This window comes from Ranitomeya variabilis, chromosome 2 (assembly GCF_051348905.1).
Source record: "Ranitomeya variabilis isolate aRanVar5 chromosome 2, aRanVar5.hap1, whole genome shotgun sequence".
Taxonomy (NCBI): Eukaryota; Metazoa; Chordata; class Amphibia; order Anura; family Dendrobatidae; genus Ranitomeya; species Ranitomeya variabilis.
In genome coordinates, this window is record NC_135233.1 from 425469501 (window position 1) to 425483718 (window position 14218).

Consider the following 14218-nt stretch of genomic DNA (forward strand, 5'->3'; position numbering starts at 1 on the left):
AAACCCATTCTGGCTGTGGTTACTTACCGTACTGTATTCTTATCCAAGTACTTACATACATGCTGTTTAATAATTTGTTCAGAATCAATATCAAGTCACCAATACTAAAATCTGACTTTTACCTGGAGTCTATGTATTGTTCATCCCTGAGCTCCCCCTACCCTAGAGATCCCGGACTTTGGATAGAGTTTGTGATGAGTTCCCTGTGTATTAGCATAGTTTAGCAGAACTAAGAGCATGGAGAAGTGAATAAATTCCTGCCGTTGTACGGTATAAAGGAAGTCCGCACACTTCCCCCTTTAAATCAAATGAAAGAGTTTATCGCTCATCCCCGACATGTAGCCGGACGGGGCCCATTCATCATTGCATTGTGGTGGTCGCAAGTGAACTCCCGTGTGGATGTATGGTTTTCTACCAGGTGCCGGTGGTGGTAGGATGAATGCCCCCTGGAACATTGTATCTTGCAAGGTAAGCTCATGAGATCTGACTTTTTTTTTGCAGGGACTATGCACAGTCTATGCTAGAAAACATAGTTCAACAGTATAACTATAGGAGTTGCAAGCGTCCCCCCAGTACCTAGAGCCTAGGGGGACCCATATGATAAGACCAATACTAATAAAGAGCCGTGATATTTGGGGCTCAGTTGGAGATTTTGCATTGGGGCCCAAAAGCGTCACATATTACCACTGAGCTAGTCAGTCTACGTATGGCTCCCACCTTCAGAGTATGGTGGGGTGAACTTTGTAGAGGTATACAGGGTGGGCAAAATAGCCCTGGAGGAGGAAAGGGACCACAGGGTCCCTATATCATGGTCATACTAGTGCAATAGATGTCGGCCCTGTTGTGGATTTTGCACGGAGCTGAAGTTACCCTTGTGGAGTGAAGTTTCTTGTACCGAGGTCTCAGCATGGACTAATTGTCTTCTTGGTTGACACTGCTCTTCCTCCTCAATGTCCGTTCTTGGTGTATACCATCCCCCACCATCCTCTGGTCAGCCCATAGTCATGGTCGTTGTGTGTGTGTGTCATGGTGTGACCATGTCCTGTGTCATCACTCTGGGCCGTTTTCTGCACTCATCTCTGTGTTGTCAAACATCAAATTTCATCTTGTGAAATCTGAAATATTCTCCTGTTGTCGGTGACTTTGCAAATCTACGATTAAAGGGTTGTACTAAGTTTAGAATAATTGCTGGTCACGGTGTCACGTTATCTGGCTAGTTCCTCTGTTAGCATCTGTACACCTCCGTACACAGGCACAGAAACAAGTGGCTACCAGAAACCACAGGTGGCCACTAGATTCCTCCAATAACAAAAACGTTGGGTGAAGAATATTGATATTTACACATATTATGGTCGGGCAGCTCCACAGACATCAGGTCATTCGTTCCTTTGTCCTATTGCTTGTTTTAGCCATTTATCGGCCGGCCACCATACTGCACTTTATGGTGTCATTAGCAGATGATGGTCTCCTATCGTTAAACCGCTTTAGATGCCGTGGTTTATCCTAACTGCGGCATCCAAGGGGGTCCAATGGCAGCTAGGAGGTCTCATGAATAAATTATATGTCTATGTAATGCTGGAGTCACACTAAACGTATAAAAAATCGCTCCGAGTCTCCCTCCCGGGAGTCGCACCACTGTAATGCAAGTGTCATGTGAGTACAATCCGATTTTTCACACCGAGCATCCGATTTACAGCCGACTGCAATGTGATTTTAACAAGAGCTTTTACATAGAGCAATTCCCACGGAAATAATAATAAATGGTGCATGGTCATGACTTCTAACTTCCTCTCACTCTCCTATCCATATTCACCACAATATGGCTGCTGCATTCCTTGCCTCAGCTTTTATAGTGGCTATAATAGTTTCTCCTGAATGGCTGCGCTATACCATATGATAGCTGCAAAGCAATATGGGGAAACCTATGAATTCGCTCCTGAGGTCATGTGAGCCTTCTCTGACTGATGTAATTCACACTAATCAATTGCTCATCTCTAAGTATAACATTAGTAGAAAGAGATGGAGTAAAAAAAAGTATCTAAAATCTTGAGCTTTGAGGACTCTGGGAATCAAAAACAATTCAGTTTTTTGGAAATTATTTGTAATTGACCCATGATAAGAGTGATCATACTCTTTTCATAGCTCCCTGGACAGCTCTTTGTCCCGACTATGCTCCATATATATGCACGCTCAGTACTGTTGAGCTTACATGCGCTTACAATTGGAAAACTCTCCAGTGCTACCCTTCATTTCCTCTCTCATTACAGACTCCTCTATCCCCTCCAGTCGCCTCTGTCCCTTTATAGATACATCTCTCCCCCCAGACTAGTCTGATCCTTCCCAACTCCTTGGATCCCTCCCTCCAGACTCCTCTGTCCCCAACAGACTTCACGAGACTCCTCTGTCCTTTGCCTTTAGACTCACCTGTCCTTCTCTTCCACACTCCTTTGTCCCCAACATATTTCTGTCCTCCTCCAGACCCCATATATCCTCCTCCTATCTCCAGACTCCTGTGTCTTCTTCCCTCCAGACTCCTCTGTCCTCCTTATCCAGACTTTTCTATCTCCTGCAGATTTATTTGTCCTTCTCCAGACCTCTTTGTCTTCTTCCTCCTCCAGACTCCTCTATCCCTTACAGATTCCTATGTCCTCCTCCAGCAGACTCCTTTATTCCTTACAGACCCATCTGTTCTCATCCAGACTCATCTATCCCCTACAGTTTTCTCTACCCATGTCAAGACCCCCTCTGTCCTCCTCCTCCAGACTCCTCTGTCCTTCTCCAGACTCATCTGTCCTCCTCTTCTAGACTCCTCTATCCCCTACAGACCTCTCTGTCCTTGTCCTCAAAACTACTCTGTCTCCTTCCGGACTCTTTTATCCCCTAGAGTTTACTCCACTGTTCTTCTCTTCCAGACTCCTCTATACCCCACAGACTCCCTGTCCTCCTCCTCCAGACCCCTCTGTTAACCTCATCCTTATCTCATCTGTCTTTCTCCTCCATCTAGTCACCTCTGTCCTCCTCCAGACTCTTCTATTCCCTTCAGACCCCTCTATCACCTGAAAACTCCACTCATGGCGGGATTGTAGATCTTGTTGGTAACTATATGGATCGGCAACAAGATCTAATAGGTTATTTATGGTCACGCTATAAGAAATAGCCTTTAGTGACAGGTGATTGCTCCGAGGTCCCCGCCAAATGCGGTTGACTTCTGCTGGACCTTTGCTGCCGCTGATACAACGATCGGCCAAACTGACCCTAGGAAGCATTAGGACCAAATGGCGGCCAGTTAATCTTCCAATATGTTTTTGGATTAAGATTGGAGGTAAACTTGGATGTGATGCACTTGTTAGTGCAGATAGGTCATATCAGTCACGCCATCAATAGTTTATCCGCCTGTGGGTCCTGACACCAGCGAAGGGTTAAGGTCTGGAGACGCACCTGCTTCCACATCACAGGTCCCTGTTCCCATAACTAGTCTTGTTCTGTGTCATAGGGGAAGTGTGAAGAAGTTGGGGTGCTACCTGCGTTCCATCTTCTGATTCCACTAAAGGTGAGAAATGGAAAATGAGAAGTTGAGGCCACAAAATGATACAAAAATAAGGAACTGCTCCGGCCGAGCCTCAGCGTCCGCCCTGTGCAGCCTCCACGTATTACTGTGCCTCTAAACTCTTCATTTCTGCGTATTTGCTTTTTACATTTTTCCATGGACTTGTTTTTTTTTGTGGGACAAGAATGCCATAAAACTGTACAGAAAAAAAATCTAAGCATGGCAAAACCAAATGCGATTATTTTATTAGTTTTATTTTGTGATCTATCGAGGATTACATTTATTTATTTTAATTTTTATTTGGTTTCAAACTCCTTTTTTTTCTGCATATTTTCATGGTACCCATCGGGAAATTGAACCTACGATCACTTGATTGTATGCAAAATATGATGTAACACACAGTCATGGCTAAAAGTGTTGTCACCCTTGAAATTATTCCGGAAAATTAAGTATTTTGCCCAGAAAATTATTACAATTCATTGTGTTTTGTTATATACATGTTTATTTCCTTTTTGACTATTGGAACAACACAAAACAAAAAAAAAAAAGAATAAAAGGCAAATGGGACATAATTTCACACAAAACCCCCAAAATGGGCGGTTCAGAATTGATGGCACCTTCCCAAAATTGTGGGTAAACAACTTTGTTTCCTTCATGTGATGCTCTTTCAAACTCACATGTGGCAAGTAACAGGTGTAAATATGAATATCGCACCTGAAACCCGATATAAAGGGGAGAAGTTGTCTCACTCTTCACATTATGTGTCTGTGTGCCACACTAAGCATGGAGAACAGAAAGAGGAGAAGAGAACGGTCTGAGGTCTTGAGAAGCAAAATTGATGAACAATGTCAACAATCTCAAGGTTACAAGTCCATCTCCAGAGATCTTGATGGTCCTTTATCCACTGTGCGCAACATAACCTAGAAGTTTACAACCCATTGCACTGCAGCTAATGGACGGCAGGGAAAAATTGATGACAGGTTGCAACACTAGATAGTCCAAATGGTGGATAAGTCCCAATCAAGGTCTAAAGAAATTCCAGCTGCCTTACAGGCCCAGGGTGAATCGGTGTCAGCGTGAACTATCCATACACATGTGAATCAAATGAAAAAGCTATGGCAGGAGACCCAGGAGGGTCCCACTGCTGACACAGAGACATAAAAGCTAGACTAAAGTCTACCAAAATATACAAGAGTAAGCCAAAATCCTTCTGGGAAAGTGTCTTGTGCACAGACTAGACCAAGATGGAGTTTTTTGGTAAACACATAATTTTACTGTTTCCTGAAAACGGAATGAGGCCTACAAAGACAAGAACACAGTACCTATGGTCAAATATGGAGGAGGTACAAATATGTTTTGGGGTTGTTTTGCTTCCTCTGGCTCTGGGTGCCTTGACTGTGTGCAAATCATCATTAAATCTGAAGATTACCAAAGGATTTTGGGGGGCAATGTAGTGCTCAGTGTCAAAAAGCTGTGTTTGAGTCCGAAGTCATGGGTGTTCCAGCAAGACAATGACTCCAAACATACTTCAATAAACCTCCAGAAATGGATGGAAACAAATATTAGCACCGAAATATATTATCAGACTGTGCTTCATAGGAAAACCAACTTGGCTGCATCTTCGGCCGACAATAGTGGAGGCCGATCTCTTCTTGTTTTGCACTAGGAATGCATCCATCCTGCAGCTTCTGAGTGACCCCAAGGAGCTGTGACTACAATCCCTGTCTGTTCTAGACTCCCCTCCTCTTGGTGGCACCTGGTATTTTTCCTTCCGGAGAGATCTAATTTGCATATCTTCCCATAGTGCATTGCAAATTGGATTGCTAATTGCCTCAATAATTTCCATTCTCTCCGCTAACTTATGGATTTTGTAAGGAGAACTAACCAGTGTGTAGTGCATGTAAGGTCTGCAGCTCTCGTCGGACACTGGGGTGGATACTGTTGGCAAAACAGCCTCTCCCTAAGCTTTTGGGGAAAGAGGATGCCTATCTCTAAGCTTTATGGTGGTCTTCCAGGGCAGATGGATGGGGGACATGTCTGCTTTCCTATACCTCTTCCATGTCCACCTCACTTTGTGATCCGCTGCTCGATTTTTGTACTTGGGTGAAAAAGTCACAATCTCGGTCTTCTAAAAATAAAAAAATGTCTGTTCTATAAGAAGAAGCAAATTATGGACAAATTGTGCAAAATGGTGCAAGATGCGAGAGCTGCAAGAACAGTCTGTGCAGAGGCAACCAAAAGTTTTGCATTTAAAAAAAAAAAGTGTGATTCCTTCTGTCTGGTTGATGTGACGCCATTTTCCTGGTGATGAAGTGAAGTTCCGTGAAGTCGTCATCGTACAAGACCTTAATTGTAGCCACAATGCTGTGGAATATCGCTACCGTCATTTAATTAAAGAAAACTGACGGACAAAAGTTTTGGATCTACTATTTACTGATGACAACATAGAGAGTGATTCATTGTTACGACGCCATAACTTAGTATTTTGAAGCAGAACCTCTCGCTTTATTACTGCACCGACTGATGGGACATTGAGGCCCCTCAGGTATAAGGCATTTGAAAAAACTGACCGTCACATCCAAACATAGATCAAGTGTGAACAGGTGCTGAACCTTAGAGTCACCAACTCCTATACAGTCAAGCAAAAAAGGCAGCACACTGCAGCGCTAACACATGCAAACATGAAACACAGAAATTTAACTGCATTACTGCACTAAAAATATGAAAAATGAGAGCGTTTATCGCATAAAAAAGGCCAATTTTATGTGTACCTGGTAGCCACTTTACGGCATCTCTCTTATACCAGGTCCTACGCTTTCCTTCCTCGCTGAGAATAAACGTCTCCATGTGAATGGGTACCTATGAAAACCTCTCATGAGACTAACATTCTCTTTCTCTGTGGAGGGGTACTAGACCTGCTGCAATCAAGACACCTGTGACTAGGAGGCCTCAGGTATAAGGCGTCCTGAGGGATCTCGCTCCATCTGCAAATCTGCAAACAACTCATCTTTATTGCTCTACATCCAGGCCCCAACTTGTGGCCCTAACTCATCCCAAAGGTGCTCTGTAGGGTGTAAATCAGGTGATTGGCTCAGCTATTGCAACGAGGGAAACATTTTTCTTTGCTAACTAATATTTTACTATTGTCATGGTCCAGTCCGGAGTTTATTTTCATCTTTCCTCTCTTGGGACTGGTCATGCAGGGGTTAATCTCAGCCTCCTTCTTGAGCTAGCTGGGCTATTTCAGTCCCTCACAGCCTGCTGACCGGTGTTAGTGATAGTTCATGCTTCCCAGCTTGAGCCCCTGACCTGTATTCTGATTTTGGTGATCCTTGTGTCTCTGACTGCCTGTACCCGTGTATGACTCGATCTGATCTCTGGACTTCGCCTCTTGTTTTCTGTCTCTGACACCACGCTCCCCTCCTGGGTCTGACTTTGGCTTGTACCCCGACTTTGTCTTACGTCTCACATTTTGGATACCACGTTCCCGGTAGGCTCTGATTCCTTGCGTGTCCCTGACTATTCTCCTGATTGCCCCTGTGTACAGTGCTGATATCTCTGTGTATGACCTTGGCTTGTCTGACTTCTCTCATTACCTGTGACACCTGTGCCTGAGCTCTGTGTTAGGGTACTGTCACACAGTACCATTTTGATCGCTACGACGGTACGATTCGTGACGTTCTAGCGATATCGTTACGAACTTTCTTTCGTCGCTTGATCACCCGCTGACATCGCTGGATCGTTGTGTGTGACAGCGATCCAGCGATGTGTTCGCTTGTAACCAGGGTAAACATCGGGTAACTAAGCGCAGGGCCGCGCTTAGTAACCCGATGTTTACCGTGGTTACCAGCGTAAAAGTAAAAAAAAAACAAACAGTACATACTCACATTCCGGTGTCTGTCCCCGACGTCTCAGCTTCTCTCCACTGTGTGAGCGTCTGCCAGCCGGAAAGCGAGCACAGCGGTGACGTCTGACGTCACCGCTGTGCTTGCCGGCTATGGCGCTTACACAGTGGAGAGAAGCAGAACGCCGGGGACAGACACCAGAATGTAAGTATGTACTGTTTGTTTTTTTTTACTTTTACGCTGGTAACCACGGTAAACATCGGGTTACTAAGCGCGGCCCTGCGCTTAGTTACCCGATGTTTACCCTGGTTACCGGGGACTTCGGCATCGCTCCAGCGCCGTGATTGCAACGTGTGACAGCAGTCTACGACGCTGGAGCGATAATCATACGATCGCTGCGACGTCACGGATCGTGCCGTCGTAGCGATCAAAATGGTACTGTGTGACAGTACCCTTACTACGCTTAGTGTTTAACCTCTCTTCCCTCACGAGCTCCCCCTGGTGGAGGTTTCACTACATTATCATTAACCATACATTTAAACGGGATTTTGCTTTTTTTTTTTCTGGTCATGGATCCGCTGCATAACTTGGCGGATCAAGTGTCCAGTTTGACACAGATGGTGCGGGATTTTTCTGTGAGACATCAGTCTCTTGTCACGTCTCATACCCACTTACAGAAAAAACTGACTGAGACTGTTATGACCGTGCAGGGAAACACCTCTCACATTGTTAGTCTACCTGGTGACTCTGTGGATGTTGTTTTGCACTCTCCAGAACCCTCGGTTAAACTTCCATACACGTTTTCTGGCGAAAAAGATAAATTTCACATTTTTAGGGAGAGTTGTAAATTATGGTTTTCTCTTAGACCTCGATCGTCTGGGGATGAGACTCAGGGGTAGGGATTATTATCTCCCTACTTAGGAAGGGTCCCCAATCCTGGGCTTTCTCTCTGCCCCCAACTGCCCCTGAACGGAGGTCGGTGGATAGGTTCTTTGAGGACTTATTTATGATGAACTGGACCGTGTCAGGGTGACAGAGAACACCATTATGGATCTGGTTCAGGAGAAGCATTCAGTTGAATGGTATAGCTCCGAGTTCCGTCGATGGTCCACTGAGATATCTTGGGATGACTCCGCACTGAGTTGTCTATTCAGAAAGGGACTATCTGATTGCTTGAAGGATGCTCTGGCTCTCCATCCAGCTCCCAGCTCTTTGGATGAGGCTATGACTCAGGCTATCCGTATGGATCGGAGGCTACAGGAAAGAGGTCTTACACAACGAGGGATTCCATTGTTCCCTGCTAACCCTGATGTTTTGCTTCCATATGAACTTATGAAGGTGGGAGCCACCGACCTCAAAGAGAAAGAGAGGAAACGGCGGCGTGATGGAAAGCTGTGTTTTTTCTGCGGAGATCCCGGACACTGGAAAAAGGACTGCCCCTCCTGTCCTCCGTCTAACAAGCGGCTGAGTCTGGGTGATCATCGTGGAGGTCACTGAGACTCTCAAGTACCATTTTCCTCATTGCAAAGATACTGTTAAAGGTGGAACTTGGTGTGGAGAACAGCTTTGTTCATACTTTTGTAGACTGTGGGTCATCCCTGAACCTGATTGACTCTAAGCTTGTGTCAATTGTCTAATTGTGGCTATTGACTCTACACCTCTCACAAAGGATGGTCTCCATTTTATTTCTAAAGAATTCACCCTCAGGGTGGGGACCCTGCACCAGGAGCGTATGACATGCTTTGTTTTAGATAACCTCCCTGCTGGCCTGGTGTTGGGGTTTCCCTGGTTGCAACGGCATAACCCGGTTATTGACTGGGGGTCCCGGGATATTGTTAAATGGGGATCTAGTTGTTCTGAAAATTGTCTTGCTACTGTGTCTATGTCATCCGTCAGTCTGGAGGGTATTCCGGAGTACCTGAAGGACTTTGAGGATGTGTTCTCCGAAAAGCAGGCTGAGGTTCTACCACCACACCGCCCATTCGATTGTGCCATTGATCTTGTTCCCGGTGCCAAATTGCCCAAAGCCCGTCTGTACAATCTCTCCGGCCCTGAGCGGGCTGCTATGAAGGAATATATCTCTGAAAGCCTCCGTAAAGGGCATATTCGGCCATCTGTCTCTCCCGTGGTGGCGGGGTTCTTTTTTGTAAAAAAAAAAGATGGTGGTTTACGCCCATGCCTGGATTTTCGAGAACTGAATAAGATCACTGTGAGAAATACGTATCCTCTCCCACTTATACCTGATTTGTACAATCAATTGTCAGGGGTTAGGTGGTTTTCTAAGTTGGACCTCAGGGGAGCATACAATCTCATCCGTATGCGGGAGGGGGATGAGTGGAATACTGCATTTCTCACTTCTGAGGGTCTGTTTGAAAATTTGTTCATGCCATTCGGTTTGACTAACGCACCAGCGGTATTCCAGAATTTCATTAACCATGTTTTTTCTGACTTTATTGGGCGCTTTGTGGTAGTTTATCTTGATGATATACTCATATATTCCTCTGATAGACTAAGTCACATGAGTCATCTTCGTGCTGTTCTCCAGAGGCTCAGGGAGAACTCACTCTTTGCCAAACTGGAGAAGTGTTCATTTTTCACTCAAGAATTGTCCTTTCTAGGGGTCATTTTGTCTGCTGAGGGGTTTCGTATGGACCCTAGGAAGGTACAGGCCATTGTGGATTGGGTGCAACCCAGAGATCTCAAGGGTCTTCAGAGATTTCTGTGTTTCGCCAATTACTTCAGAAAATTCATCAAGGGGTTTTCTGAAGTGGTCAAACCTCTCACTGATCTCACTCAAAAGGGGGCTGATCTCAAAAACTGGTCGGCTCCAGCGGTGGCGGCGTTTTCTTCATTAAAAAACCCGTTTCATGACTGCCCCTGTACTGATTCAACCTTATTTATCTAAACCATTTATCATAGAGGTGGACGCCTCTGAGGTGGGGGTAGGGGCTGTGTTGTCCCAAGGTCCCACCACAGTAACTAACTTAAGACCCTGTGCCTTCTTTTCAAGAAAATTTTCCTCTGCTGAGAGGAATTATGATGTGGGTAACCGGGAGTTATTGGCCATTAAATTGGTGTTTGAAGAACGGAGGCATTTTTTGGAGGGGGCGGTCCATCGAATAACTGTCATTACTGATCACAAGAACCTGTCTTACATCGAGTCCGCCAAACGTTTAACTCTGAGACAGGCACGGTGGTCACTTTTTTTTCCCCGATTTCAGTTTTCCATCACTTTCAGACCAGGGTCAAAGAATGTGAAGGCGGATGCCTTGTCTCGCAGTCTAGATCCAGTATCACCTCCTGAGCCCCCTTGCTCCATTCTTCAGCATGGGGTGGTGGTGGCTGTGGTGTCCCCGAAATTGGAACAGGAGATTCGTGAGGCCCAATCTCTTGCTCCGTCATCCATACCTGAAAATAAGCTCTTTGTGCCTGTCCAGTATCGGTTGAGGGTGCTTCAGGAGTTCCATGTCTCTGCTTTGAGTGGGCATCCTGGAATCTCGGCCACTCGTAAAGCCATCACTAGGCTGTTCTGGTGGCCCTCGTTGACTTCTGATGTCATAGGGTTTGTGTTGTCCTGTGAAACTTGTACCCACGCAAAAACCTCACGTCACCGGCCGGCTGGGGAATTGGTACCACTGCCAATTCCAGATAGACCATGGACTCATCTGTCCATGGATTTTATTACTGATCTTCTCCCCTCTAAGGGTACTGTCACACAGTGCAATTTTGATCGCTACGACGGTACGATTCGTGACATTCTAGCGATATCGTTACGATATCGCAGTGTCTGACACGCAGCAGCGATCAGGGACCCTGCTGAGAATCGTACGTCGTAGCAGATCGTTTGGAACTTTCTTTCGTCGCTTGATCACCCGCTGACATCGCTGGATCGTTGTGTGTGACACCGATCCAGTGATGCGTTCGCTTGTAACCAGGGTAAACATCGGGTAACTAAGCGCAGGGCCGCGCTTAGTAACCCGATGTTTACCGTGGTTACCAGCGTAAACGTAAAAAAAACAAACAGTACATACTTACATTCCGGTGTCTGTCCTCCGGCGTCTCAGCTTCTCTGCACTGTGAGCGCCGGCCAGCCAGAAAGCGAGCACAGCGGTGACGTCTGACGTCACCGATCTGCTTTCCGGCCGCTGTGCTTACACAGTGCAGAGAAGCTGAGACGCCGGGGGACAGACACCGGAATGTAAGTATGTACTGTTTGTTTTTTTTACGTTTACGCTGGTAACCAGGGTAAACATCGGGTTACTAAGCGCGGCCCTGCGCTCAGTTACCCGATGTTTACCCTGGTTACCCGGGGACTTCGGCATCGCTCCAGCGCCGTGATTGCAACGTGTGACCGCAGTCTACGACGCTGGAGCGATAATCATACGATCGCTGCGACGTCACGGATCGTGCCGTCGTAGCGATCAAAATTGCTCTGTGTGACAGTACCCTTATGGAAAAACTGTGATCTGGGTAGTGGTTGATGGGTTCAGAAAACAAGCACATTTTGTACCATTAACTGGCCTTCCTAATGCTGAGACTCTATCTAAACTATTCATTGAGCATGTTATCTGGTTGCATGGTGTGCCTGTCAGCGTGGTGTCTGATAGAGGGGTGCAATTTGTGGCAAAATTTTGGAGGGCTTTTTGTAAAAGGCTGGGCATCAGTCTGACCTTTTCATCGGCCTACCATCCCGAGACCAACGGTCACACTGAAAGGACCAATCAGTCTTTGGAACAGATTTTACGGTGTCTTGTCACGTCTAGACAGGATGATTGGTTCTCTGCAATTCCTATAGCGGAATTCGCTTACAATAATCGTGTCAATCAGTCCACTGGTACTTCTCCATTCTTCTGCAATTATGGATTTCACCCTCATTTTGGTGAGTTTTCCCGGCTGGATTCGGGGTGTCCAGGGGCTGATTCGGCCTTTCTGCGCTTGGGGGAGATCTGGAGGGAGGTTCAGAGAAACATTGGGGAGGCTCAAGGCAAATATAAATTTTTTGCGGATAAACGACGTTCTGTGGGGCCGGCTTATCAGGTGGGGGATAAGGTATGGTTATCCACTAAAAATATAAGGCTGAGAATTCCCTCTGCTAAGTTGGGCCCCAAGTTTATTGGTCCGTATGAAATTTTAGAGGTGATTAATCCTGTGGTCTTTCACCTGCGGTGGCCTCCGTCTTTGCGGATCCCCAATGTGTTCCATAAGGCACTTCTGAAGCCGTCCGTGCCCTCCTCTGGTGAGTCTCCCTCGCACCCGCCGCCTGTTGTGGTAGATGGCCAGACCGAGTACGACGTGGAACAAGTGGTGGATTCTCGTATGCTCCACCATTCACTTCAGTACTTGGTCCATTGGAAAGGTTTCGGTCCTGAGGACCGGTCATGGGTGCCGGCACGTTCGGTCCATGCTGATCGCTTGGTCCGGGCCTTTCACGCTCATCATCCAGGGAAGCCTGGGGGTCCGGTGGCCCCCATTGAGAGGGGGGTACTGTCATGGTCCAGTCCGGAGTTTATTTTCATCTTTCCTCTCTTGGGACTGGTCATGCAGGGGTTAATCTCCTCAGCCTCGTTCTTGAGCTAGCTGGGCTATTTCAGTCCCTCACAGCCTGCTGACCAGTGTTAGTGATAGTTCATGCTTCCCAGCTTGAGCCCGTGACCTGTATTCTGATTTTGGTGATCCTTGTGTCTCTGACTGCCTGTACCCGTGTATGACTCGATCTGATCTCTGGACTTCGCCTCTTGTTTTCCGTCTCTGACACCACGCTCCCCTCCTGGTTCTTACTTTGGCTTGTACCCCGACTTTGTCTTACGTCTCACGTTTTGGTTACCATGTTCCCGGTAGGCTCTGATTCCTTGCGTGTCCCTGACTATTCTCCTGATTGCCCCTGTGTACAGTGCTGATATCTCTGTGTATGACCTTGGCTTGTCTGACTTCTCTCATTACCTGTGACACCTGTGCCTGAGCTCTGTGTTACTACGCTTAGTGTTTAGCCTCTCTTCCCTCACCAGCTCCCCCTGGTGGAGGTTTCACTACAACTGTATTGGATGTGTGCTTAGGATCATTGTCTTGCTGGAATTTTCGGTATATCCTTGTACATGGCAGCATTCATATTTCCATCAATTCTATGCAGAGGGCCAATGGCAGATGCAGAAAAGCAGCCCCAAACCATGACATTGCCTCCACCATGCTTTACTGTAGGTGTTTGGTACCTTACATTGTTACGTTTTCCAATTGGATAGTACATACATTGCTTGCCATCACTACCAAACAGATTGAGCTTGGATTCATCTGAACACCTTAGACCAATCTGTCTCTTTCCATTGGCCGTGTTCTTTGGCAATCTCACGTCGGACCTTACAGTTCTTTGCAGAGATGAAAGGCTTCTTAGCTGGAACTCGTGCATTCAGCCCTACTGCTCTCAGCCACATATTACCGACTATCTTTGACCCCGTATTCTTCGCTCCCTTAGTGTGAAATCTGTGCAGCATTTTATAGACATCAGATGCTGACTTCTTCTTTGTTGTGATCACCTTGGAGGAAGTTTTCCGTGGTCGTCCACTTCTAGGTTTGTCAACTGTTCCGTAACCTTCTTTATTATTCTACGTGACACTTTGTCTCTGAGAGCAGTTGAATTCCATAGTTCCTTCTTTTTGGCTTTTGCCTGACTTCACTCTCAGAATAACAAGCTTCCTGACATCTGGTGATACATTTGGCTTTGTCTTTGCCATGTTTTAATCAAAAAACCCACAAACAATAAAAAAAATTGGGGAAAAATTGGACTACCCAAGACAAAATATGCAAAACATTTGGCCCAGCAAATGTGAAAAAC

General features: G+C 46.2%; 1 protein-coding gene across 2 annotated transcripts in view; it reads left to right on the top strand.

Annotated features, from left to right (window-relative positions):
• The first annotated feature begins 285 nt into the window (after positions 1-285).
• SPI1 (Spi-1 proto-oncogene) overlaps positions 286-14218 on the top strand; it is a 64515-nt gene continuing 50582 nt past the window's right edge. The window contains exon 1 of one of the 2 annotated variants that reach the window (XM_077286755.1): positions 286-468. In XM_077286755.1, the coding sequence (XP_077142870.1) occupies positions 400-468 (69 nt within the window). In that variant the 5' untranslated portion in view covers positions 286-399. The remainder of the gene's footprint in view (positions 469-14218) is intronic. The other variant, XM_077286759.1, reaches the window with a different exon arrangement.